This window comes from Dipteris shenzhenensis, chromosome 21, assembly GCF_047967505.1.
Source record: "Dipteris shenzhenensis isolate YYH24624 ecotype China chromosome 21, Dip_SZ_1.0, whole genome shotgun sequence".
Classification (NCBI taxonomy): Eukaryota; Viridiplantae; Streptophyta; class Polypodiopsida; order Gleicheniales; family Dipteridaceae; genus Dipteris; species Dipteris shenzhenensis.
Window position 1 is genome coordinate 38,679,179 of NC_141616.1, and position 26,748 is coordinate 38,705,926.

General features: G+C 41.5%; 1 protein-coding gene across 1 annotated transcript; it reads left to right on the forward strand.

Moving 5' to 3' along the window:
* Positions 1-1,033: 1,033 nt before the first annotated feature.
* On the forward strand, positions 1,034-12,576 carry LOC147888831 (mitochondrial import inner membrane translocase subunit TIM44-2-like). The gene is made up of 14 exons (XM_087392466.1): positions 1,034-1,192; positions 1,516-1,619; positions 1,732-1,794; positions 1,966-2,041; positions 2,134-2,199; positions 2,274-2,690; positions 2,792-2,863; positions 2,995-3,059; positions 3,201-3,269; positions 3,394-3,466; positions 3,610-3,714; positions 11,354-11,425; positions 11,537-11,599; positions 11,723-12,576. Exons 1-14 carry the CDS (start codon positions 1,115-1,117, stop codon positions 11,852-11,854), a joined length of 1,455 nt encoding a protein of 484 aa, XP_087248592.1. The 5' UTR covers positions 1,034-1,114; the 3' UTR covers positions 11,855-12,576.
* Positions 12,577-26,748: the final 14,172 nt, after the last annotated feature.

Below are 26,748 nucleotides of genomic sequence, written 5' to 3' on the forward strand. Positions count from 1 at the left end.
TTGGGAGTGGCGAAGAGGTAAAGTCACAAAAACTAGTTTTTTAATCTAGAGATGGTGGAAGATAAGGTGAAGGGATTTGTAGTAATACCACATGTCGCATTTAATTACATGTCATCATCTTCCACCTCCCAACCTCTATGTGAACTTCCCCCCCCCTCCCTTCCCCTCCCGGGTTTCGATCCCCTTGCCTCAACCCACTCAGTAACCGATGTACAATCATGAGACCATAATACTAACTATTCAAACAAGATTGATGATGTAGAAACAATGGGCTAGATGGGGAGGACCCTGTGTATCATTACGTCCTTCCTTTTGGTGCCTATGTAGGACATAGAGAAGAATGATATAAGGTTGTACTCAAGATGGTCTTTGGGCCTTTAGCCCTATATAGACTTAATAAAGCCACAAATATTGACTCGATGATTTTTGGACCTTTATTGAAGCTATGATAAAGGGAAAAGAACCAAATGTAGCGTAGTACATGAGAAATGGGGTTAACCACAAGCTAGCTAGCAGACAAAGAAGTAAATGGAGGCAAGGCCTTGTATGTGTTGCACTTCAAGCACTCACTTGCATGGACATTGTATGGCACAATCACACTTAATCAATCTCTTGGATCAGTATCTACACCTCCACAGAGGTATGGTATGATGGTTGATGTTGCCAAGTGTTGGAACCTTTTCAACTCACATGCTTGGAGTGCAAAGAGGGGAAAGATTGAGCCAACTCAGAGCACACATTTAGGCAATATCCAAAAGAATCACCAGCAAGACTTAGGTACGGAGATTGGGATTCTTCTCCTAAGGTTGTTTACACATGCCCGAGCCCTGTTTGACAATCTCTTCTAGAGGCAATTGTGGAAAAGAGATACACTGGCTGGCGTACGAGTTCTGGCAAATGGGGCCGGTGGGGCTTGAACCCAACCTAGTGTGTATAGAAGTTGAGGCTTGGTCTCAAGAGGTGTGTTTTAGGGTTGGATGCAAACAAAATAGGAGTGGCCTTCACTCAAAATCTCAAAGACTGAAAGGCATAATTTCTTCTTCCTCTCTGCTTCTCTTCTCTTTCTTTGTTTTCTGCCTGCCTCCCTTTCAAAGGCGGTCATCTACCGCAAGCCATGAACTCGAGCCGTCTCCTCCGACCGCGTGCCCGCTCCCCCTCTCAGCTTTCTCTCCTCTACCGCTCCTGGCTACAGGTTCCTCCCTCTTCCCTTCTTCTGTGCGTCCATTTCCATTCGTTTTCTTTCATATCTTATAGGTCTTCTTTGATGCCGCCGAGGTTCTGGTATCGTATGCGTCTTTCGTCTGCGGTTTTAGCAGCAAAGTGTCCTTTGAGTTTACTGTTGTAGCAATATGATCTCGATGACGGCGCGAATGCTCCCCATGTTCATCTGAGATCGGTGGATAACCTTCCTATCTGTCTACCGATCGTTGGCGCAGCAGCTAATGGAATTTCTTCACGCTCGTATCAGCTTCGCGAGTTGTTTAACTTGGCTATGCCTTGAATTTTCTATGCCAGGTCCAGAGATATGACGCAACCCCATTTAGACCTAATATTCTACGTGTTCGGCACATGGGCATATTTCAAGAGTTCTCAAAACGCCTAAGAGGAGAACTTCAGAAGTACGAATATTTTTTAAGGAAGTGCGAAGCACTAAGTTATTAATAATCGTAGTCGATTTGCTTTCGCCCAGCGTTTGGCAAGCGAGGCATTTACTCTCGTCTGTATTTGCAGCAATCCAGAATTGCAGAAGTCATTGAAAGAGCTAAAGGAAAAAGCAGGAGACTTGAAGCACAGGTACGCTTGCGTGGGCCAACTCGTGCCAGCCTTGTACTCATTTCTGTAGTACGTGAAAGCGTGTTTGTGATAGGCTCAGACAATCTGTGCTTGACAAGGCACGCAGATGTTCACTCTCAATGAGAGACGGAGGGCCTGATGTTGGAAGAGCTGGCACCATGGCGCATGCAGAACAAAGGAGACGACAGAGCAGCTGTACAAACACGTGGACGCCGCACGGGAGGAGGCGGAAGCAAGGGCTAGACAGGTGGGCATATTTGCCATGGTATGTAGTTCCATTTGTTTTGTGACCTTTATGACTCCGGCTCATCAGAAAGTCTACTTTTTTGGTGGTGTCAGGTCTCAGCTGTGGTAAAGGAGAAAGTCCATGAAGCGAAAGAGAAAGTTTCTGAAGCTACTACACAGGTAAGCTGGTCATGAATTTATCTTTTATCTTGCGCCTTCTGGTCAGAATATAGACCTGAAATTTTTATTGGCAGGTTAAAGAATCTGTGGGGAGTTTCAAAAGTAGCGAAACGGAACACATGTCAAAGCCCTCAGAAAGTAGCAGTGATGGAGAAAAATCTGGTACTGGTTCAGAGCCAGATCAGGCAGCTGGGGATGGAGGAGGTACTACCGGAGGGGCCTTCTCCAGCAAGTTTGGTAAGGCTTTTCAGGTGGTCTCATCTTCAGCTGCAAATCTCTTTGAAAAAGTAAGAGGGACAAAGCTGGTTGATTTGGCAAAGCAAGGCTATACCTTTGTAATAGAGGAGCTCACAATTTCGTCTTCCAAGAGGCGGGCAAAGATAAAATACACTGCTTCAAGCACTGCTCCAAGGAGTAGCAGAACTGACGTTGTCCCTGTTGTGAGAAAGAAGTCACGATGGGAGAAACGTTTTGATGATTTGAAAGAGAAGGTGATATGCCATATCAGTTGGAACTTGTTCCCCCCCAATGAATTCTGCAAGTTTTCATTTGCAAGCTGGTCTCTGTGTAATTAAATACAATCCTTTTGCAGGCTCGCTCACATCCAGTATACAAACGTTTAAGAGGTGTGAAGGCGCATCCTGTGGTAGTAAAAAGTCAAGAGGTATGAATGTAATGCTGTTCGTGCTTGTTAGCAGATTGCTTCTGAATGTCTGGACCACTCGTCTGCTTGGGATGCTTCTATAGCTTGGTGGACTTGCATGGGTGCTGAACTTTTGCACTTTGAAATTATAGATTGCAGAAGATCTACGGGAGAGATGGGAGACTAGCGATAGCCCAGTGGTACACAAAATCCAGGAGTAAGGATGCTACTGTGATTCCGATTGCAAGCTCTGTCAATGAGTTGTTTTGCTTGAACTAAAATCATGGTTTCAATTCTAATGCTCCTTTGATTTGAGTATTTGGAATTGAACATGTGCTTCTTTGGATTGGTATTTTAGCTTGAATGAATCAATATTTGGTGAGACAGCAACTGCGATGGCATTGAAGGAGATTCGACAGCGAGATCCGTAAGTTTCTGCATATTTTTATCACAATTTAATCAGGTTATAAGGCCTTGACGAAGGCATAGAAGGAGCTTTATTGCCTTCCATTGATATAAGATTTGCTAATCCATGTCTTCTTTCCATGTAGGATGTTTTCATTCCCAGATTTTATCGCTGAGGTCCAGGAGAGCACACGACCTGTGCTTCAAGCTTACTTGAAGGTAGTCTGAGGTTGATTTTAGGTCTGAAAAAGCGGCAAATGCCACAGACGAGCTGGAAATTTAGCAGGGATTTTTCTTGCATTATTATTAGAGTGAAGCAGCAGAGGGATTGAAACCCCTGATATGCGTCGATTCTTTCACAGGGAGACCTCAAAGAACTGCAAAAAAGATGTAGTCGTGAAGTAGTGGATCGCTGCCGTGCAGAACGAAAAGCTTATGAATCCCAAGGGATTTTTATGGATAACAAGGTGAGAGGCCTCAACCCTGAGTTTGCCTGTTGAGGCTCTACCTTCTTTTCAACCCACCGCTTGTCCATAGCTGGACTTGTTTGCTGTGCTGACATCGTCCTCCATGTTGGGTTTTAGTAACTATGCAGATATTTGAGATGTGGTTTAGGGTATGCAGACTTTTAGAGGTAGATCGGTATTTTTTCCTGTCATGTTTCATGTTAGGAATTAGAAACTCACATGGGCAGCTTAAGAATGACATGGATTATAAATGCAGATTTGGTTAAATTGAGCCTAAATATAGTTTTCTGTCCGCCACTAGATGCATCATTGAGATGAGAGTTGGCTCCTTTGGCACACTTAATTATGTGTCTTCATTGTAACCCCCCCTACCCCCTCTCTCTCTCTCTCTCTCTCTCTCTCTCTCTCTCTCTCTCTTTGTGTCACGATCTGTGACGTATTCTTTTCTCTATTTCTAGACTTATGGATGGTTTGATGAATGGACACTTGTGGAAGGGTATGCCCTTTCGACGGGACACTTCCTATGAGGCACAACCCTTGCCCTTTCGACGGGACACTTCCTATTGAGGCACAACCCTTTACAAGAGACATCCTATTGAAGAGACATTCCTATTGTAATGTACCCTCTCATCAAGGGTCACACCCTTCACAAGGGGTACACACCTCTTCATGCACACACACTTTGGAGTACACACCTTTCCATGTGTGACTCTTCACTCTCTATATAAGAAAGCCCAATTGTATGGATGGCACATTACATCCACCCTACAGACATTCAAGCAATACAATTATTCCTTGTTCTCTGCTATTTCAGTCTCCTTTCTGTTCCTTAGCACATTTCTAAATATAGTAAATCTAGGATTTCTTATAGTGGTATCAGAGCAAAATTCGCTCCTGCCTGTAGGAAATGCCCCCCACCTTCTAGCGCCGATCTGATACATCTTTTCCGCTAGAAGGATACCCGTGCACATCATGCATGGAAGAGATAGAGAGGATGAGCGTAAAAATTTTAAGCGCCAACCTTGCCTAAAGTCATCTATGGCCTCTCCATCTCCCCGACATCACAAGTTGATGTGAATGGACACGACAAAAATTATGTCTTTTCATGTGCTTGGGCTGTTCCAAAACCAAGGGACGCACCTTTCCCACCATCGGACACACCTTTTGATGAAGAGTCTCGACTCCTCACTCAAGGGACACACCCCATCGTGGACAGAAGGACACCTATTCAACCTATTCATGTAAGGACACCCCTTTTAAAAACAGGGACACATCCCTTCATGAAAAGGTGCACCTATTCCAAGGGTCACACCCCTTCGAATAGGCACACCTTTTAGGCACCAAGCACCTATAAAAGGGTACCTAGAGGGGTAAAATGGGAAAAAAATAAACCCTACCCTTAGGTTTACCCTAGCTACCCTAGGGTTAATTAAACCCCCCAATTAATTTTTGGGCAACTACCCAACCTTAGGCAGCCCCCAACGAAAAGAGGCGAACCTCTTTGACGTTCCGTACGGATCTCCACGCAGCAGCAGCAGCTTGCCTCAGTCCCGTTCCGTACGGATCTGCACTGTACGGATCTCCACGCAGCAGCAGCCCCTAGCCTCGCCATAGTTTAACTGAGGATGATCGCCTTCATGCTTTCATCTCAGGCCTAAATTCCTCATTACGCATGGATGTCCTTAAAGCAAACATCACTACCACAGCTGGCGCTATTGCTTATGCAGAGCGCATTACAGATTTCCAAAACACAGGGAAGCAAAGTGCTTATCGCACACAGAACTCTCCTATGGCCAAAGGTGCTCGTCCTGAAGATAACACCAGGTTTCGAAAAAACTTTGGTAATCAAGGTCAGTGACAGTCTCAAGATCCCCAGAAGCCTTCAAAATCCTATGCTGGATTCCAACAGAAGCACTCCTCCAAGGATCGCGTCTCTTCTTCTTCACAAAGTCATTACCGACATCCCCAACATACAAGTGCGGCCACTGACAAGAAGAACAACTTCAACACAAAAGGACTTTGCACCATCTGTACAGGCGACCATAGATGGTTCGATTGTCCCAAGCGACCAAAGTAAAATTCCAATATGGAATCAAGCACTTCCCAAAGAGAAGATGCTACCCCAACACAAGACAAGAAAGGTAAAGTTGTTCGAATGGCGAATACCATCCACCTGAGCCTTGCCCGCAATCTCGAACCTTCTCTGGCCACTCAAGTACTTTGTGTTCAAGGATCGATTCGTGGAACAACGGTCACTATCCTCATCGACAGTGGCTTCTCTCATAATTTCCTAGCTAGTTCTATGGTTGATAAACTTCGGTTGATTACCAGTCCTAGTCTCACGGACTATCAGATTGAACTCGCAAATGGAACTACTTTCTTGTGTAACACCAGGATCAAAAATTTGTCTTTTCGCATCCAACATTATACGGACAAGTTGAATTTCGACATCATGCCTCTTTCTCGGAACGATGTCATACTCGGACAACAGTGGCTCTACGACTATGATCCATCAATCAGTTTTCGCAGCCATACGATCCAGTTTGTCCACCAGGGAAAACTTATTGAGCTAACTGGTTCTAGGGACTCTCCTTCAACCCCAGTTGCCTCTGTCCTACAAGTAAAAAAGTGGGTTTGTAACTTCACGTAAAGGCTTCACTTTTATTGGTTACGGCAGTAGAGGAGACACCAACTGAGGCTCCTCTTGAATACTCAACCAACCTTTTTTTCAGTCCTACCTGGATCTTTTTCCACAGGAATTGTCAAAGCAGTTACCACCTCGACGACCAGTGGATCACCCAATCGAACTTATTCCCGGCAGTAATCCACCGTCGAAACCTTCTTATTGGGTTTCTTATACTCAAAATGAAGAAATTCAAAGACAAGTCACCGAACTATTCGACAAAGGTCACATTCGGCCTAGTCGCAGTCCTTTCTGATCTTTTGTACTAGTGGAAAAAAAGAATAAGTCAATGTGCTTCTGCATCGACTACCGAGCCCTCAACAAGCTCACTATAAAAAATAAGTATCCATTGCCTTGCATTGATGACCTCTTCGATCAACTTCTACATGCAACACAATTCTCAAAGATTGATCTTCGTTCATGTTATCATCAAATTTGCATACGAGAAGGCGATGAGTACAAGACAGCTTTTCGAACAAAGTATGGATACTATGAATGTTTGGTCATGCCTTTTGGGTTAAACAATGCCCCGGCCACATTAATGACACTAATGAACGACATCTTCAGGCCTTTCCTCGATAAGTTCGTCATCGTTTACCTCGATGACATCCTCGTTTTCAGCAGATCCCTACATGAGTACAAACAACATCTTCACCAAGTTTTTGAAGTTCTCCGCGCAAATTCTCTCTACATCAACATTGAGAAGAGTGAGTTCTTCAAGACCCAACTTGAATATTTGGGACATGTTATTTCAGCTCAAGGCATCTCTGTGGATCCCAAGAAGGTCGAGGTAATCCGAAACTGGCCTACTTCTAAGAATGTTCATGATGTCCGCTCTTTTCTCGGATTGGCAAACTTCTATCATATAAAGGTCTATCAGTTTTTCGAAATTGCAGCTCCTATTTTCGAAATTGCAGCTCCTATTCTGAATTATTGAAAAGCACAGCAGTTTTTCAGTGGCTTCCCGAAATAGAGCATAGTTTCCAGCAACTCAAGCAAGCACTCACTACCACACCAGTTATGGCTATTGCTGATCCAAACCTTTCATTTGAGGTCATGACCGACGCTTCCGACATCGCTACAAGAGTAGTCTTGATGCAAGAAGGTAGAGTTATTGCTTTTGACAGCCATAAACATTCTGATATTCATACCCGATATCCGGTTTATGATAAGGAGTTTCTTGCCGTTGTACATGCTTATCGCTCTTGGAAACATTATCTCATGGGAGCCGACTCTGTGGTCAAGACAGACCATCACTCTTTAAAGTATATCTTTACTCAGCCAGTCATGAACGCTCGACAAGCACGCTGGGTTGAGTTTCTGGCCAATTTTCACATGACCATTGAGTATATTCCAGGACTACGCAATGTAGTTGCAGATGCTCTTAGCAGGTTACCTCTAGCATCAGCTATGGTAATCTCTACATTATCTGTGGATGTTTCGAATTGATTCAAAGGGAAGTATTTCAATGATAAAGACTTCGGCATAGCAGTACAAGTTCTTTCAAAAGATCAACCTTCGACTTCCGAACAGAAAATTTTCTCATCCTATTCTTATACGGACGACCTTTTGTATTATCAAGATCGCGTCTATGTACCACATGACAAGGATGTTCGACGTCTTTTGTTAGAAGAGCATCATGTATTTCCTTATGCTGCCTATCCAGGCATCAACAAGACTTATCAGTTACTCAGTGCAATATACTACTGGCATCAGATGAAAAGCGAGTCATCATAATGGTTACATCTTGCTTATCTTGTCAACAAATGAAAGCAAGCCGACGACTTCCAGCAGGACTTCTTCAGCCTCTTCCAGTTCCAACTGAAAGGTGGGAAAGTATTTCTATGGATTTCATTACAACACTACCACGATCCTCCAGAGATAACACTCAGATTATGGTAATTGTTGATCGATTGTTCAAAATGGCACACTTTGTTGCTTGCAAAAGCAGTGCACAGGCTTTGGACATAGCCAAACTCTTCATACAACACATCTTTCGATACCATGGATTGCCCAAGAATATCATATCCGACAGAGATCCTTAGTTTATCAGTCACTTTTGGATTTCCTTGTTCGAATCTTTGGGTACAACTCTACTGTTCAGTTCAACCTACCACTTAGAATCAGATGGCCAGACTGAAAGAGTCAACCAAGTTCTGGAAGAAATGCTTCGACATTATATTCAGTCACGCCTGGCAGCTTGGGAAGAGTATCTACCACTCCTTGAGTTTGCTTATAATAACTCTTTCCATAGTGCCATCAGTATGACTCCATTCCAAGCAGCTTATGGACACACTCCGATTGTACCAACGAATTTTGTACTTCAACATCGAATGGCCCTAGCTGATCAGTTGGTTTAAGAAATGCAAGACATTCTCTAAGTCAGGGATCATATGCGAAAAGCGCAAGAGCGGTATCAACGGTCTGCCAACAAACATAGACGTCACCTGGAATTTAACACTGGTGACATGGTGCTATTATTTGTAGCCCCACATCGCTATAAGATGGTTAAGTTTGTGTTTCCTAAGATGCGACCAAGATACTATGGACCTTTCCGGATCGTCAAGAAAAATTCACCTTTAAGTTACAAATTGGAATTACCACCATCATGGGGTAAAATCCATCCAACATTTCTTATTTCTTGGCTAAAGACGCACCTTTTCATGTGTGACTCTTCACTCTCTATATAAGAGAGGCCCAATTGTATGGATGACACATTACATCCACCCTACAGACATTCAAGCAATACAATTATTCCTTGTTCTCTGCTATTTCAGTCTCCTTTCTGTTCCTTAGCACATTTCTAAATATAGTAAATCTAGGATTTCTTACACACACACACACACTCTCTCTCTCTCTCTCTCCCCCCCCCCCCCCCCCCGGTAACCCTTCCTCTCTCCGTCCTGCACATGAAGTGCTAGTTGTGTACTGGGTCTTAGTAAGTTCTTGTTCCTCTCTCTCTCTCTCTCTCTCTCTCTCTCTCTCCTCTTCTCTTCTGCCCTTTTCTTCTCAAAAGCCGAGTCAACACTTGAGCAAGTTGCATGATTGAAAGGTTGCAGCCAGACTTCTTTCTGATTGCAACTTGAACTATTTCTCAGGATTTTTGAAGCTTTGCATCAGTAACGTGCATTCTTTTTGGGGGGCTGCTTGTAGCATGGACAGCTAAAGGTATATAGGGCTCTCAACACCTCGGACCAAGGCTTATCTTTTCCGTTTGAGGGGCAAGGTAGCTTATCTTACGTTTATGTTGAGGTCAAGAAGGGTTAGTTTGAAGTGTGGGGTTGAATGTAGACAGACTGGTTTGTGTTGGTTTTGAAGTACTCTTGGTAGTCTTGAGAGAGGCTGTAGGAGTCATTTAGGAGTGGTGTGTGCAGTTTGGGGGTCTTGATTGGTGGTCCCCCTAATTCTAGCAAGTGTTTTGCTACATGGACTAGCTTGTGTATCAAAGATAGTGGTCGAGTTTGCATGCATGCTACACTTGTAGCATAGCTTAATGACTAGAGGCAGGTATCGTGAAGGCTTTTGCTGCAACCACAGTTACTTGGGAACGCCGTTCCCCCTTATAATGCAAAGCATGGGGCGTTAAAATTAAGTGTCTGATTTACAGATTAACAGTGCACCCCATGCACAGAAATGAGATATGTTTAGCATGCCTCTATATATGTAGCGTAAGCTTAACAAGCTGGAAAATGCTGGAATACATGGCAGAAGCTAAGGTTCTGGGCTGTGTAGATCTCAAAGTATTTGCTTGGTGATTTGAGCTGTACATAAGTGTGGCTGGGGTCTCATCAGAGTGTGCGGTGTTTTGTGGGAGTGTTTGAGAGGGGTCTTGGAACTGTGATGTCATGAGGACAGAGAGCCTTCTTGCTTGTAATGTAATCTTCACAAAGAGCAGGCTCTGGATCAGGAGCCCTTCATTGTGGGCTCTTATGTGAGGAAGAAAGTTTGTGATCTTATGCTGTCTGAACCCTTGATTAGTGTGAACATACTGCCTTGCGTAACATTTGAACACACAAGTACACGGACTGATGTGGTTTGCAATGAGAGGAGAGTCAAGGAAGAGAGGAGATTCAAGGGTCTTTGGGAAACATGCAAACTTTCCGAATGTCTTTTGTGGACAATTATCTTCTCTATCTTTTTCTTGACATATACAGGATCTCTGTTGCTCTCCTAATCTATGTGATTGAATTTGGGGAAAAATACCAAGTAATAGTTTTTTCATGATAGTAATAAGATTCAGAAGCTTTTGCCAAACTTAATTGATTAACTACTACGAATTTTAAGTTGAGGTGTTAGGTCTCTGTTAAGATACTCTGCTAAGGTTTCCATGAGTTTTTATAAAAGGAGAAGCTTGTGCATAGTGTTTGTAGGACATAGGCGTCCCTTTCTGCTGATCGGTGTTATCTCAAACCTCAACCTGTTTGAAATCTCAAGGCTATAAAGCTAATGAGAAGTAGGTTCTTGCTTTGGTCCATCTTTGATAATAGAGACTACCCCATTATCAAGCTAATTAGGTGTATGTTGTTTTTTTTGGTCCATCTTTGGTTGTATAGACTTACCCTATTTAGATTCATTGCTGTGTGTTGTAGAATGTCTTGTGCGGGTTTTTTGGATTCAGGTAACTGTCTTCTCCTCTCTGTATTTATCCAAATGTAAATTAGATGCTGCCCATGGTTCCAAGAATTCTTTCTTGAAACAAGGTTCTTGAAGCTGCATTTGTATTGAGGCTGGTTCCGAAAGATCTCAGCTTGCCTAACAAGGGTCCAAAGTCTAAAGCTCCTTACATCCTTTGTTTATTGTAGGTTAAAAGGGCTGTGTGAGTTTACCTTACGCTCTTTTAAAACAAGTGCTGACACTTTTAAATGTTTTTCCTGTTGTTTTTGCTGCTGTTGAGGGCCGTTTTCTTTGTCAAGATCTATAGTAACAGCTCCTTTTTTTCTTTGATTGACCATACAGATTCTCCACATATCTGATGTCGAGGTGAAGGAGACAAAGCTACTTGGAAATGTTCCTATTATCATTGTTGCTGTAATGACCATGAGCCTTTGCCCTTCCTTTCAACGTTGTTGCTATTGCAAGGACAATTTCCAAGAAGTCTAACCTGTTTATACTTGATGGTTTGTCATGATTTGTATTCAGTTTCAAACCCAGCAGATATACTGTGTGCGAGACAAGTATGGAAAAATTACTCAAGGTGCTAAGGTGAGTTAAATGTTCTTTATCATCTATTCCTTGATCTCCGGCTTTTTTTGGCTAGGAAGGTTGTACTAAGCAAAAAAGAGGTAATGCAAGGAGCTTGTCAAACATGACTTTTATCTGTCTCAGGATGACATACACACTGTTTACTATGCTTGGGCAATGCAACAAGCAGCCCCGGAGGAGATGCAAGATGGTGAGTTTCAACCTCGGTGGCAGCTAAGGGAAATGCAACAGCTGGGGATTCAGGCTATAATTTAGATGGAGCTAAGTCGATGTAGAACGCCGTCTTTTTAATACAGCTGCTGTCTATCTACTGGGCTTAGAACTGTAGTTGTGGTTGTTGATGGCAAGTATACCTTAAAGTGATGCCCAGTGGAAAATTCTATAGCTAAAATTTCTTAAGCCCAGATTTGCGGGAAGAGCCAGGGAATCAGGTGGGGACATAAGTTTTCAGTTGACTGGGTACTTGAGGCAGTCACTGTCCCTACCCTGTATATTGCTGAGTGGTCTCTATTCTCCGGATGCACCTTAGACGTGGCAGCAAACCATGGTTTGGTGCAACACTGTAAAGAACACCTCTCACTGCGGTTTTTCACATATACCACGGTCAGATGTGTAATTTATCAAAGTTTTTTTGGAAAGTGAGGCAGGCATATGCTGATCCATTCTTGTGTGGGTTTCTACATATACCATACAACCTTGTTGGAAATAATGCACATGATTTTGAGAAAGCTCTTTCATTATTGTGAATGTCTGGCAAATCTGAGGCTCATGATATTTTTGCCTCAAACCTTTTATTTTAAAGTGGCCTGTGTAATTGTGTTCTCCTGAGTTGTCTAAAATATCAGGTGCAATTGTTCCTACTTCCCCTTCCACCATGATAGCAGTTCCACTTGATATACTCTGAAGGGCACAGACAAGGTCATCACCCACTTGGTGTCCTCATGTAGTTCCTAGCGATTCCACCCCCCGTTCATCAATAGATTGGTTTCCATTAGTGGCGTATGCAATAGGGATAAGACTGGATCTGAATATACTTTATTTTTTAATCACATCTTTTGGTGGCACAACACTACCTTTGATTTCAATATTGATTGCTACATGGCAAAGCCTTGAAGATTATCTTGGTCATGATGAATCATTATTTTATTGAACACATGATCTGGTATAATAATGCTTGCCCAGTGTGTTTGTTTCTTGCCATACTATTTTTTAGAAAGGTTGTGGCTGCTCTGTATCCTGAGTAGTCTTCTACCCTACTGGAAACAATTGCTTAGAGCTTCTTGTGCTTTATTGCAGTTGGATGTTTTGCTTTGGTCCGAACAAGACTTTTGCTTCTGTTTGGGCATTGTTATGTGAGTTGGTGAATTGTGATTGCATATTAGGAAGAAATGAGATGCTCCTTCAACCCATTCTCCCACTGATGCTTAGCTTGAAAGAATCTCCTTATTAAACTAACCAAACTTCCTCCCCCCCCCCCCCCCTCTCTCTCTCTCTCTCTCTCTCTCTCTCTCTCTCAATTTTGCTCTCTACAAACCCCCCCTCCCCTGACTTTTTCTTTTCTTCCCCCTTGTCTAGTTCTCTATCGACCGTCCCCCTTCTCTATTTTCTTAGTTTCTTTCCCCCCCACCTCCCCAAAAAACATTCCCCCCACCTCCCCAAAAAAACGTCCCCCTGTCAAAACACTCCGACCCTTGCTTCCGTGACTACCCCTCCCCTCTCCTATTCAATAAGCCTATTACTAAACCTTCCCTGCCTCGAACTAACCTCTCGCTAAGCCCATTGCCCACACTGCCTGCAGTCTATTACCCTATGCCCACACTCTACACTTACTCTGCTACATATCCTAAGACTGCATTGACAGTCTACGGCATCACTATGCTGCTACCTGCCTCTGCGCAGCTCACTATTCTTTCCCCTTGCGGTCCGCAACCTGCCCATGTCTTTTCTCGTCCTTTCACCTCTGCATTGAGTTTGTGGTACCCTGCAGCAAAGTTCGTACTTTACCCACAGCCTCTACATTGTTTGGCCCCTTGCTCCTTCATCTTAGATTGCGGGCCGTCGCCTTCGTTTCATAGGTGTAAGCATGCGATTGATGGAGTGTCTTTGGCAAGACTATCTTAGAGCTTGGAGTGCCTCGTAGCATGCGCCTTCCTATCCTTGGGTATATGTGACATGTCAGAACTCCTAGGGCCATTGACTTCACCATTGGCTTCCTCGATCTTTTGTTCCATCCCATCCATAGGCTCTCCTTGGAGTATGAGGTTTTTTTTAGTTTTTAACCCAAAACTCCCTACTCATAAAATATATCCCTCCCCTTAAAACCCCCCTCCCCCCCCCCCCATCTCCCCTCCTTTTCTTGCCCCCCCCCTCCCCTTGACTTCTTTATTCTACCTAGTTGAAAAAACCCTCTTTTTCTTGTTTCTTCTCCCCCCCCCTCTCTCCCTCTCTCTCTCCTTAAATTTTTTTCACTAATATTTTAAATACTCTCCTCCTCTTGATATACTAAATTCTCTTTCATAACCTTCTTTTAGGGTTACCTTTCCTTTCATCTCTCTCTCTATATGTTTCAAAAATCCCATTTTAATTCCCCCATGCTCTCATAATTATGTTAAGCTCTTCTGTTGTCCTATGATTTACTTGTAAATGATGAACCTCTCTTCCAAGAAAACCCTTCCTCTCTCATTATAAGTCTTTCATACACTTATCTAAAATTTTTTTTAAAACTCTTGTTTTTCTCCCTATCCTTTGGAAAAAACCCTCATACTAATTTCAACTGAATGTATTCTCTTTCATTATTTTAGCACACATCTAGCTGGATAAGTTTGTTGCATAGCTTTTATTTTTTTTGTGAGCTCAATAACAAGGAGTGTTTATGACACTTGTCTTCCGAACTAATTTAAAACATGGTTCTCATCATTTTTCATGTTGGATGGTGGCAAGTAAGAAGATTCTCTTCAATAAAAATGATGCTTACTAGGACTAATCTAAGCTTAACTTATATACAGTTTCTACAAAGACATGTTTATAGAAAGACCCACTGCTAGCTTCCTTTACAAACATGGATTCACTGACTTGTACAAACTTTTTCGTTAATTTGTTTTTTTTCATTGTTTAGCTTTACTCTTTTGTCTTTGCACTGTGCTAAGGGGTGTTGTAAAATCTTTCACACATAGGTTGTTTCTCTTGCACCTCTGGACGGTTGCACATAGTATTCTTAAGTCATTAAGGTCGTTTTGGCTTCTTGACTCCCTTCTGTAACTTGTTCTATATTTATTAAAAAAATATAATCTCTTTCTTAACCTTGCAAAATTACTCATCGAATGTCACACTTCGAATCCAAAACTCGCTACAACCCTCCCTTGATTTTGGCTCCCACCTCCCAAACAATACATTTAAGTTATCAAGCTTTTTTGGCCTTTTGACTCCTTTCATGTCTCTTGAGCAACACTATTTTATTACAGTTACTTTGTTGGTTTTTCTCCTTTTTATATAAAACTCTTCTAAACTAGATTATTATCAAAACTATCAACTTCCTTTAATTGCCTAATATTACTATAACCACAACTCATCCATATATCTGTTAAACCATTTTGCTTCCATACTGTTAACCTACCTCACTCAAGTACTTCTCTTCCATTCCTTTTTCATTTCTTTAAATTGGACTTGTCAATACTTCTTATTCTCTACGGGTAGACAGTAGGTCATCACACTAGGTGACGACCACCTAGTGGTGTATCCTACTGGGGCAAAGGTGGGTACAAACACACACACACACACACTTACTATCCCTTCCTCCATTTGTTGGTCACTTGCTTATTAGTTCTCCCCCTGACAACCCCTCCTGCCAAATCCCTCTTTCAATTCTCTCCCTAGTATTTCCCTCTTTTTACCCACTCTCCTTTCATTTCCCTTCTTAAAATTTCCCCCTCTCCCCTTCTTCCCTCTTTTTTTCCTAAATTTCTCCATATTTTTTCTACCATTTTTTCTCCCTATCTTGTCCCTAAATTTTTCCCTTTTTTTATCTCTCTAACACTCCCTATTTTTTTCCTTACTTTTGTATATTATTACTCTAACTTTGTCTTAATTTTTCTTTTTCTTTTTTATTCTACTCAATTTTCTAAACAACCCCCCCACTCCCTCCCCTTATTTCCCCTAATCTTCCTTTATTTTTTCCTACTCTCCCCTATCTCCCTCTAATTTTTCCTTATCCCCTTTTTCCCCTACTTTTCCCTATATGTCCTTCAATTCTTGTTGTTTCTACACTTATCTACCTAACTACACTAACTACCTAACCTAACCTTCGAACCACCCTTGACTCCCTAACTTCCCCCACAAAACTGACTACACTTCTACCTAGCTACACTAACTGACAAACTAACCAAACTTCCTCTCTCTCCTTCCTCCCCCCCCCCCTCTCTCTCTCTCTCTCTCTCTCTCTAAATTTTGCTCTCTATACCCCCCCCGCGCCCCCCCCCCCCCCCCCGCCCCCCGACTTTTTCTTTTCTTCCTCCTTCTCTACTTATCTATCGTCCCTCCCCCTTCTCTATTTTCTTAGTTTCTTTCCTCCCCACCTCCCCAAAAAACATTCCCCCCACCTCCCCAAAAAAACATTCCCTCCACCCAAAACCCTCTACTCTTTCTCTCGTTTAATTTTTCCCTCTCCTTTAAAAAAAAAACAACCCCCCTCTCCCCCACTTTTCTTGCCCCCCTCTCCTTTATTCTACGTGATTTCTTTTTCCAATATAAACTAGTTGAAAAAACCCCCTCTTTTCCTTGTTTCTTCTCCCCCCCCCCTCCCCCCCCCCCTCTCTCTCTCTCTCTCTCTCCTTTTTCCCCCCAAAATTTTCCCACTAATATTTTAAATACTCTCCCCCTTCTCTTCAAACACTAAATTCTCTTTCATAACCTTCTTTTAGGGTTACTTTTCCTTTCTTATCTCTCTATATGTTCCAAAAATCCCATTTTAATTCCCCCATGCCCTCATAATTATGTTAAACTCTTCTGTTATTCCATGATTTAGTTGTAAGTGATCAACCTCTCTTCCAAAAAAACCCTTCCTCTCTCATTACAAATCTTTCTCACACTTATTTAATTTTTTCTTTTTATTACTCTTGTTTTTCTCCTAATCCTTGGAAAAAAACCCCATACTAATTTCAACTTAATGTATTCTCTTTCATTTTTCTAGCACACACCTAGCTGGTTAAGTCTGTTGCATAGCTTCTATTTTTATTGTGAGCCCGATAACAAGGGAGGGGTGTTTATGACACTTGTCTACCCAACTAAGTTAAAACATGCTTCTTATCATTTTTCTTGTTGGATGGTGGCAGGTAAGCAGACTCCCCTCTTCAATAAAAGTGATGCTTGCCCAAGCTCAACTTATATATAGTTTCCACAAAGACATTTCTACAAAAGGGCCCATTGCTAGTTTCCTTTACAAACAGGGATTCACCAACTTGTATAAACTTTCCATTAATTTGTCCTATTTCATTGTTGAGCTTCACTCTTTTGTCTTTTCACTATCCTAAGGGGTGTTGTAAAATCTTCCACACACACACATACATACTTTTTCGCTTGATCATCTCTTCACACACACACACACACACACACACAAGCACACATTTTCTATAATTTACAAACACACGCGCGCACACACACACACACACACACACACACACACACACACACACACACACACACACACACACACACACACACACACATACACACCCATACATACAAACTCCCTTCCTCACATTTTCTTATCTTTGATAACCCTCCTAACTTGCTTTACATGTGCCCCCCCCCCCCGCCCACATACACACATACACACACTTCCCTTGTTTTATACTTACACACTATTGCATGATACCCACAAATACTACCCCCTCTTGAACTCCCACTCTAACCCACACACACACACACACACACACACACACACACACACACACACACACACAGATGTTTTCTCCAATTTATTGAGTCATACAAATCAAAAACCTCCCCTCCCCATCTCATTTTTCTCTACCTACTAAACCCATTTTACTAAACACACACACACACACACACATTCACACAGTTACATACACTCTTGAGTTTTAACCTCCTTTTCCCCCCCATTTTAAAGCTCTAGCTTATGATAGCATTGATGTTTATTTCCCCCAGATTCCTCCATTAATGCTATCAAATGTTTTTTGTTTTTTTAGTATCCCTATATTAAAATTTTGGAGTTTATTCTCCCCTTCCCCTTTGAATTTCATTATCATTCTGGTCAATTAAATTGATTATAGTTTTTTTACTTCTTATTTATTTTCTAACGCTCCTATTTTATGTTGCACCTAAGGCTAATTAATTACAATTTTCTTCGATCCCGTTCTTTCCTTTCTCATGTATTTTTATTCCTAGGCATTAGCTTTTATTTCCCCCCATCCCTTTAGAATTTTTACTTTAGTATCTTTTAAACTGTTGGTTATGTTAATTATGTTGTGACCAAGTGACTAGTGACCGCTCTAACCCCAACCCCACCACTAATCCACAATCCTTTCCCTCAACTTTCATTTAGCTAAACTCCCCTCCCCCCTAGTATCTTACTTTATCACATTACTCGCTTAATAAAACCCGATGTCATACCCACGTCCAATTAAACCTCTTTAACCCTCATTTTTCTCGCTTACCTTACCTCTATGTAATGATCTCTCTCTTTTTTTCTATTGACCTTCTTTGTATTGCTTTCTCTCCTCTTTGACTGACCACGTTATTGCACCGCCCATGGGATTACACTGCCCACGTTCTTGGCATTGTCTCCACCCCATGATCTGACCTTCCCTCACTGTTGAAGACTTAGTCTCCACCTATGTGGCCAATAACCCAAGGTCATCATAGGCTAGGATAAGTCAGTCCCATGGCACAAGGCGCTTCCCTCACTATTGTGAAGACTTAGTCTCCACCTATGTGGCCAATAACCCAGGGTCATCATAGGCTAGGATAAGTCAGTCCCATGGCACAAGGCAGTTTAAGCATGTAGTGGATACCACTTTCTGTAACTGATAAGTAGTGGGCTAATGCAATAGTATGATGTTTTGTAACAAGGGCTGTTACTAAAAGATATAACTGACTGCAGACTCATAACAGTCAGAAGGGATCTGGACAGCTATAAAAGTCTTGTAACAACCCATTTTGAGATTGAGTTGTTGTTTATCCCTGTTGAAGCATAATACAATATATCCGTTTTGCAAATTCATGAGTTCTCTGCTGTTCTTTCATTGTTTAGTTCAGTCTACATGCAATCCGACTCCTGTCAGTCTCTTGTCCAACTCCTTGCACCTATTGCATTTGAGTTGATGTGTGTTCTGTGTTTTCATTTGTTGAATGCACTCTGAACACATTTGGCGATCCTCACAATGTTCATTCTTAGAGTCTCTAGTTCACGTTGCTTCATGCTAATAACAATAGCAGAGATAGCAAAGCGACAACTCCACAAAAATAAAAGCAAGTCGAAGCAGAAACAATTGTACTAGATAATCTTCGTCTGCGAGTACACCACTTATACAAACCCACAACCCAACTGAATACGGTAGCGAGGCTGGAGCGGTGAATGATCATTCATAGTTCACACACCAAATCTACGTAGTTTGCATTACTACTACAAAAGTCGCATACAATTCACTCACATTGAATAGCCAGGTGCAAACGACCACTGAGGCAAGCTATAGCCAAAAAAGCCAGGCTGCATCAATACATAACTCTTCAGACAACAACAGTCAGACTACCAGTGGAAAGAAGACCAACAACAGATGACAACAAATCATGACAACAGCAGTCGGATTACCGCCGAAAAAATGACGGGCAACAGGCAACATAAAAAACAACGACAAGCAACTACAACAAATACAATCCAACATCAACATGGACTCACAATAGGCAGAGCAACATTCGAGGCTTCAAACTCAAGAACAATCAATCGACTGAAATCCCGTGAATAAAACTTTCTCCATTTATTTCATGGAAAGCACAGTCCATGTCAAATAGGCCTGACGAAGATATCTCTCCATGTCACGTTGGTATTGCATTCTTCACACGAAATAGAAGTCGGGCAGAGAGTGCATCACAAACGAAAGATCCAGACGACATTCTACATGACTCTGATTATATTCCAAGTGGCATAAGTTCCTGAGATAATTCATTACATAGCAGGGAACTGCATGAAGCACAAGCTGAATTACAAAAACTGATGCTGCCCAGTCCTACACAAGAACTCCTACAAAGAGCACTTGCAGCAAATATTGTAATTAATGTATTTGTGACTACAAGAAGATAGAGGATGAATTGACCTCCCAAGTGCAAGCTAGTGCACCGATACAACCAAAGATGTAGAACCCACTCCACTAGTCAAAGCAGCCAAATTTACTGGCAAAGATAAAGAAGACCCTGACAGTCATGTTGGACAGTTTGAGACAAGATGGACAGCTAGTGGATTTGGACAATTGCCAGATGCTACCAAGAAAGAACAATTTGCAGTAACCTTCAATGGTAAAGCAATGAACTGATTTATGCAGTATGATGTTGCTCATTTTGCTAACTATGACATATTAAAAGTAGCATTCTTGAGTCGTTTTAGAAAAGAGAAAACTCCAGAGGATATCCTCAAGAAACTGAGAACTATGAAACAAAAAGATCTTATGGTTGAAGATTATTCTTAGATGTTTAGAAACCTCAACAGAAGACTAACAACAAACCAACAACCCACCCAGGAGCAACTAGGGGATTACTTTTGCAAAGGATTAAATCAAGAACTAAGAACTACAGCAGCTGGCCGGGACCAGCTTGGAGGGGTCAATGACTTTAATAATATGGTAGAAGCAGCCCAACGGGCAGAAAGGAGACTTGGTACAGTATCAAAGTCCAAGAAGACAAAGAGGAAAAAGCATTCAGATTCACAATCAGATTCAGATACGGACACTGATAGTGAAGCAGAAGAAGACACTGATGAAGAAGAAGCTACCTCATCAGAAGAAGATGAGGATGATGAAGAATATTCCAAGAAGAAAAAGAAAGAGAAGAATCATAAGAATAAAGAAAAATCCATAGCAAAAAAGACAGCAGATAAAATCTCCAAGCTGGAGAAAATGATCAAGGAGCAGCTTCAAAGCTTTGAGGCCACCACCTCAAGCACCACAACCCCAAAAGATTCCATGTGAATTTTGCAAGAAAGATAACCATGACAAAGAAAGATGGTACAACCCAAACTACAGAGGGAGGGTACCACCTTATGTACAACAACAACACAATCAAGAGCCAGCTGTATCTGCCAATCAAGTAGCAGTAGTAAGGCCAGCCCAACAAAGATATCTAAATGCAGCCCCTAGAAGGAAATTTCAGCAACAATGGGGAAATCAACAACAACAACAGCAAGGACAAACCCAGGCATGCACTTATTGTGGCATTGATGGCCATACGCAAGGCCCACAATGTGAACTTTGGTGTAAACACCGTGGGGAAAGAGGTATGCAAATCATCCATTATGATGGAAGAAATAATCAAAATGGTCAACAACAACAACCTCCAGGAGTGAATATGGTATATATAGCTCCTCATAATCTGGATATCAGTTACAACAATCAACAAAGTCCAAATACTACTCATGCATTAGCAATTACAAGGTCACAAAACACAAAGCCTCTACAAGGATTGGGAGAAACACAAAGAGACAATATCAAGGCAATGAATTGGCCTAATCAAAATGAGACAAGAAACAAAGCATTGCAACAAGTACTTGCCAACAATGCTTCCCAAGATGTCAGGAAAGAGCATCACATTAACAAAGGCAAGGGGATCAGTCAATATAAACAGATTCGATAGCAGTCTAATAGCAGTACATCTGCACAACAAACCAAAGATGACAACCAGGCTAAAGCTCCTCAAATCAATCAAATGCCATCAGTACAAATTGCAATAGATAGAAACTACACAGAAAAAGCTTCCTCAAAACAAGACACATCTGCAAAACAGCATATGTGTTATGCAGTTGGAACAGGGTCAGAAACACCAGAAAGGCAAAACAAAGATATAACAGTAGAACTGCAAGATGTGCTACATTCCATCACAACAGAAAAAAGTCAGATGCCTGTGACGATTGATAATGAGAAGAAAGAAGGCATTGATACAAAACAAGAAGACCATACACTCTTTTACCAAAAGCTTATGGAGTCCCAAGTTCAAATCACTCTTGACCAGTTATTGAACTTGGTCCCAGCCTTTAAACATCAGATTTGTAAGGGATTGCTAACACAAGAGTCAGATACATGCAAAGATTATAAAGCAAGTGATGATGAAAAAGAGATTCCAGACATTTATACATCTACAATTGAAGATGTGGACTATCAAGTGCCACTTATTGATGTCATATACAAAAGGCAGAAAATTCCAGAAGTTTTAGTTGATGGAGGTTCAAGAGTGAATATCCTATCAGAGGATATATTTAAAGAATTTTGTTGTAATGAGCTAGTTCCAGCACCATTCCAAGTGAGGATGGCTAACTAAAGAAGAATCGAACCTCTTGGAATCTTGAGAGGGCAAGAAATTACAATCATGGGTATGACATTCGCAGTTACATTTGTGGTGCTCAGAATGGAGGAAAAAGATTCTGCTTACAACATGCTCTTGGGTAGGCCATGGTTGAGAGCTGCCAAAGTTAAGCAAGATTGGGGCTCAAAGAGAATCACTATTAGGATGGGAAAAAAGAAAATCAAAGTTAACTTATCTTCTACAAAAAGTTTACCTAGAAAAACACAGCCCCCCACTAGAAGCAGAGGGCATCAATATGATTTCAGATATTGATGAAGTTGAGGAAGAAATTTTTCTCAAAAGGAACCCCACTATCTTCCCTATTTTAAAATTGATGTTGTGAAGATTATTGATCAATATGTTGACCCGGATGAACAAAAATAGTAGTTTGACACACTTCCACCAGCTGCTGCAGGACAGAACAGAATCGGAACACAGTCAAAAAAGCTTCTGATAGGAGAATCTACAAAAAAGGATATAAATGCACACAATAGCAATGTAGAAAAATCTCTTGCTTCTACATCACCAGAACAAGGAATTCAAGAGGCAGAAATTCAGTTTGAAGAGCAAATGCAAAGGAGTGCCAAGGTAAGACAAAATGACTTGGAAGAAATGAATTTGGGAGACAATGATAACCCACAAACAATCATGGTAAGATCTTCCCCCACCATTCAAAGTGGCTCTTAGAAAGTTATTAGAACAGTACAAGGACATTTTTGCATGGCATTACACTGATATGAAGGGGGTAGATCCATCATTCTGTCAACATAGAATAAATCTAAAGACGGATGCAATATCAATCATTCAAGGGAGATATAGAATGAATTCAAAATTTGCCAAGTTGGTAAAGGAGGAAATTAACAAGTTGCTGAGGGTTGGTTTCATATATCCCCTAACACATGTGACATGGTTATCTCCAATTATTGTTCCAAAGAAAAATGGGAAACTAAGAATACGTGTTGATTACAAAAAGTTGAATGTAGCAACCATCACTGATCCATTCCCTCTTCCATTTTGTGATTCATTGCTTGATGCTTTGGCTGGACATGAGATTTACAAATTTTTAGATGGTTTCAGTGGGTATAACCAAGTCAGAATGGCTCCAGAGGATAGAGATAAAACTGCATTTATAACAGAATGGGGTGTATTTGCATCCAATGTCATGACCTTTGGATTGAAAAATGCACCACCCACTTTCCAAAAATATATACAAGAGGTATTTGCAGAGTACCTGACCTCATTCATGAAGGTATTCTAGATGACTTCTCAGTATTTGGAAAAAGGATAGATCATTTGCATCACTTGTCATTATGCTTTGCTAAATGTAGATTTGTGGGTCTGATCTTAAACCTAGCAAAATGTGCTTTTGCTGTTGTCAGTAGAGGTATTCTACTGGGACATATTATCTCACAAGAAGGCATGGAGATTGACCCTAACAAGGTCTCAACAATCTAGAATTCTAAAGCTCCAAAAAATGTCAAGCAACTACAGAGATTCATTGGCCAAATAAAATGGCTTTCAGCAGGTGTTTTCCCATGAGAGGATGCACCCAGAAGGCAAAGCTTGCTTGGGGGAGATCACTTTACGAGGAGTTTGCCATCCATCAGTCAAAAAAATTTCCCCCTTCCCCTGAGGTGGAGAGGACAAAGGCACAGGAAAAGAAGCATTACCATTTGAGACAATCGGGGCTTTGCCTTTGTCTTGAACAGAGAAAAACTGTTTGACCCCTTTGTTTTTTACCATAGAAGAGGCATTTGCATTCTTATTCAAAGGCTGAACCATTTCAGCTTGCACTGGCATCTGTGGAGCTCGAGAAGACATTGTGAAGCCATGTGCCCAAATTGCTTGCATTCAAAGCAAGCACCTGTAAAAAGCCCCCACTTGAGCTTGTAAAAGACACTCCCCATGGAAACATTATTCACAGTAGCCGAATATGAAGAATTGGCCACTTTGATGGTAGGGATGTTACCCTAATAGGACAAGATCAAGTGAATGCAACACCCCAAATCTCTACTAAATTTGATGTGGAAGGTGCCCTTGGTGGTCTGTAGGAATACACTACAAGAAACATACCTCTTTCTGATGCTACTTCCGACATTTCATGGGTGCGGGCATGAAGATTAATGGTACGGGTGATAGGTGGTGGGTGGGGAAGGTGTCAGTGTGGACATCAAATAGCTATGGGCATGAATATTGTCGGTACAGATGGCGAATGGGGAAGGTGTCGGTGTGGACATCAAAATAGCTGTGGGTATGGTTGTCGGTATATGTGTTGGTGTAGGCATTGGTATATACTGACATTTATACCGACTACCATATTGATGACTGACACCAACCCTTGCACTGACGCTTTCAGTGATGGTTTCACTGATGCCTGGGTACATTTGCCTGGGTACATTTTTCCATACCGATGTTTGTACAAAATGTCATTTCCAAGGGTCCCAAAATAATTTTAAACCACAAGTTTGGTCTTTTGAAAGATAAAAAATATAAGAGTATGTACACCAAAATTGAGATCAAAACACTCATATATTAATAGTGAACTAACTTAACATACAAATTAATGTACAAAATGTCACTATAAAATGTGAGGGCCAAATTATACATAAGAAGTCTTGTCGATGTCAACACTATGAATTAGTAGCATTTACATCAAAGGCTTCATCTTGAGCAAAGTCTTGTGCACCAAATATGTCTATCTCAAGGTTTACATACAATTGATCACCTACATCATCATCCCCTATTGTATGTCTACCTAAGACTTGATCCTCTAGTTCACCAGCCTCTAGTTCTCCCTCTTCTTCCCCAAAGTCATGATCTCCACCTTCCTTCATTACAGTATCATTATTGTCACCTTCTTCATGGCCCATATTATCATCTCTATGCTCTTCCCTAGATCCATAGGCATCATTATTTGAATCTTCTGCTGGCATCTTCGTATCCACATCCCTATCTTCAAAAATATGTTTTCTTTGAGGAGAAACTTGGATCACATAGCACCATCTTGGATCCAAACGATCCAGATGAAAGACCACCTATGTTGAAGATCCAAATTAGGTTTGTGTAATTATATTCATTTATGCTCAATTATAAATAAATAAATATATGATAATCTACCCACATTTGTTTGAAAACGAAGATATTAGCTTTTAATTAATTCGTTAATATGTACATGTTCACAATGCTCTAAGAGAACATCTGGTGGACTCAATGGCGAAGAAACCACATTTGTCTGTCCTACTGACTGTAGCATTGGGACCATTGTAGATAGTTCTAAACCATTTGACGTCAAGAATGAAAATACTAAATCTTCTAAAATCAACTTCATAGATGTCACGTATGGTCCCACAATAATCTAACTATGAGGAGAGAAGATTGGTATCAGAAGCACTTGTTCGGCTATCTTGTACAAAGCTAGCCATGACTCCACAATCATATGTGACTCTTCTTGAATCGATGCATTCCACATGAAAATGCTGTCCATGTGACCACAATGCACTGTACTTTTTGTACTACAAAAGAACATGATTAAAACAATGAGGATGCATTTTGTAGCGATTGTGATCATGAATACCCAAATTAAGTAAGGTTAAAAACTTATATGTGGCATACATGCACTGACTGCAAGCTCCCACTACATCCTCTCCATGTTCGGCTTCATGAAGAGCTTCTTGTAGCCAATCATGGGACATGTGTCTAGGGAGAAGAGCAAGGTCCGATGGATATGGCACCCTCTGCCTATGCATGACTTTAGATCTCACCCTCTCATTTATTCTTTCGCTACTTTCCTCATCGTGTATAATAGAATGACACACGGTTAGTGCGTGTAACAAGAACAAGCAATAGAAATATCCATGAATCATTTAAATATCATTGGTTTACCGATGATACACTAGCATGTCAACATACATCCTCTTTTGGTGGTGCCTCTCCATACATCTGGATTCTGTAAGTGGCACATGACAATACGGCACTGATGATGAACCCCTCACCTACAATGTGTGCAAGGACAAGGCAATCTCTCATGAAGCTACTCCAAACTCCTGGGGGGTGGCCCCCTATCTGATGAATTATCACTACTCATCCTCTCCACGTGCACACATCCACAACCATCCCCCCAAGTCAAGTCAAATATCCAAACACCCAAATCCCTCAAACCCCCGTATCCCCTCTCTTTCACCAAACACCTCGGGGCCTAAATCCCCCCTAAATCCCTTCAGCCATCCACTCACCCCCCAAAATCAACCCCACTCCCTAGCCCTCCCAAAAACCCTAAACCCTAAACCCCCAAAAAACCCTATTTCATTGGTATGGGCATCAGTATATTCTGACGACCCTATTTCATTTGGTATGGGCATTGGTATATATTGACGGCCATACCAATGATTTGATTTTATTCACCCACACTAATACCGACGGTCGTACCAACATTTTCAAGGAACCAAAATTACGCGACATTCGTCCCATGATGCCATTTGTTTTTTCATGCGTTCTACTCCCTCGCTTTTACTTTTAGCTCACGAACACCCGCAACCCTTGCCTCCTCACTCCTGCCTCCTCCCTCCCCCTCCCACCTCTCCATCCTCTCT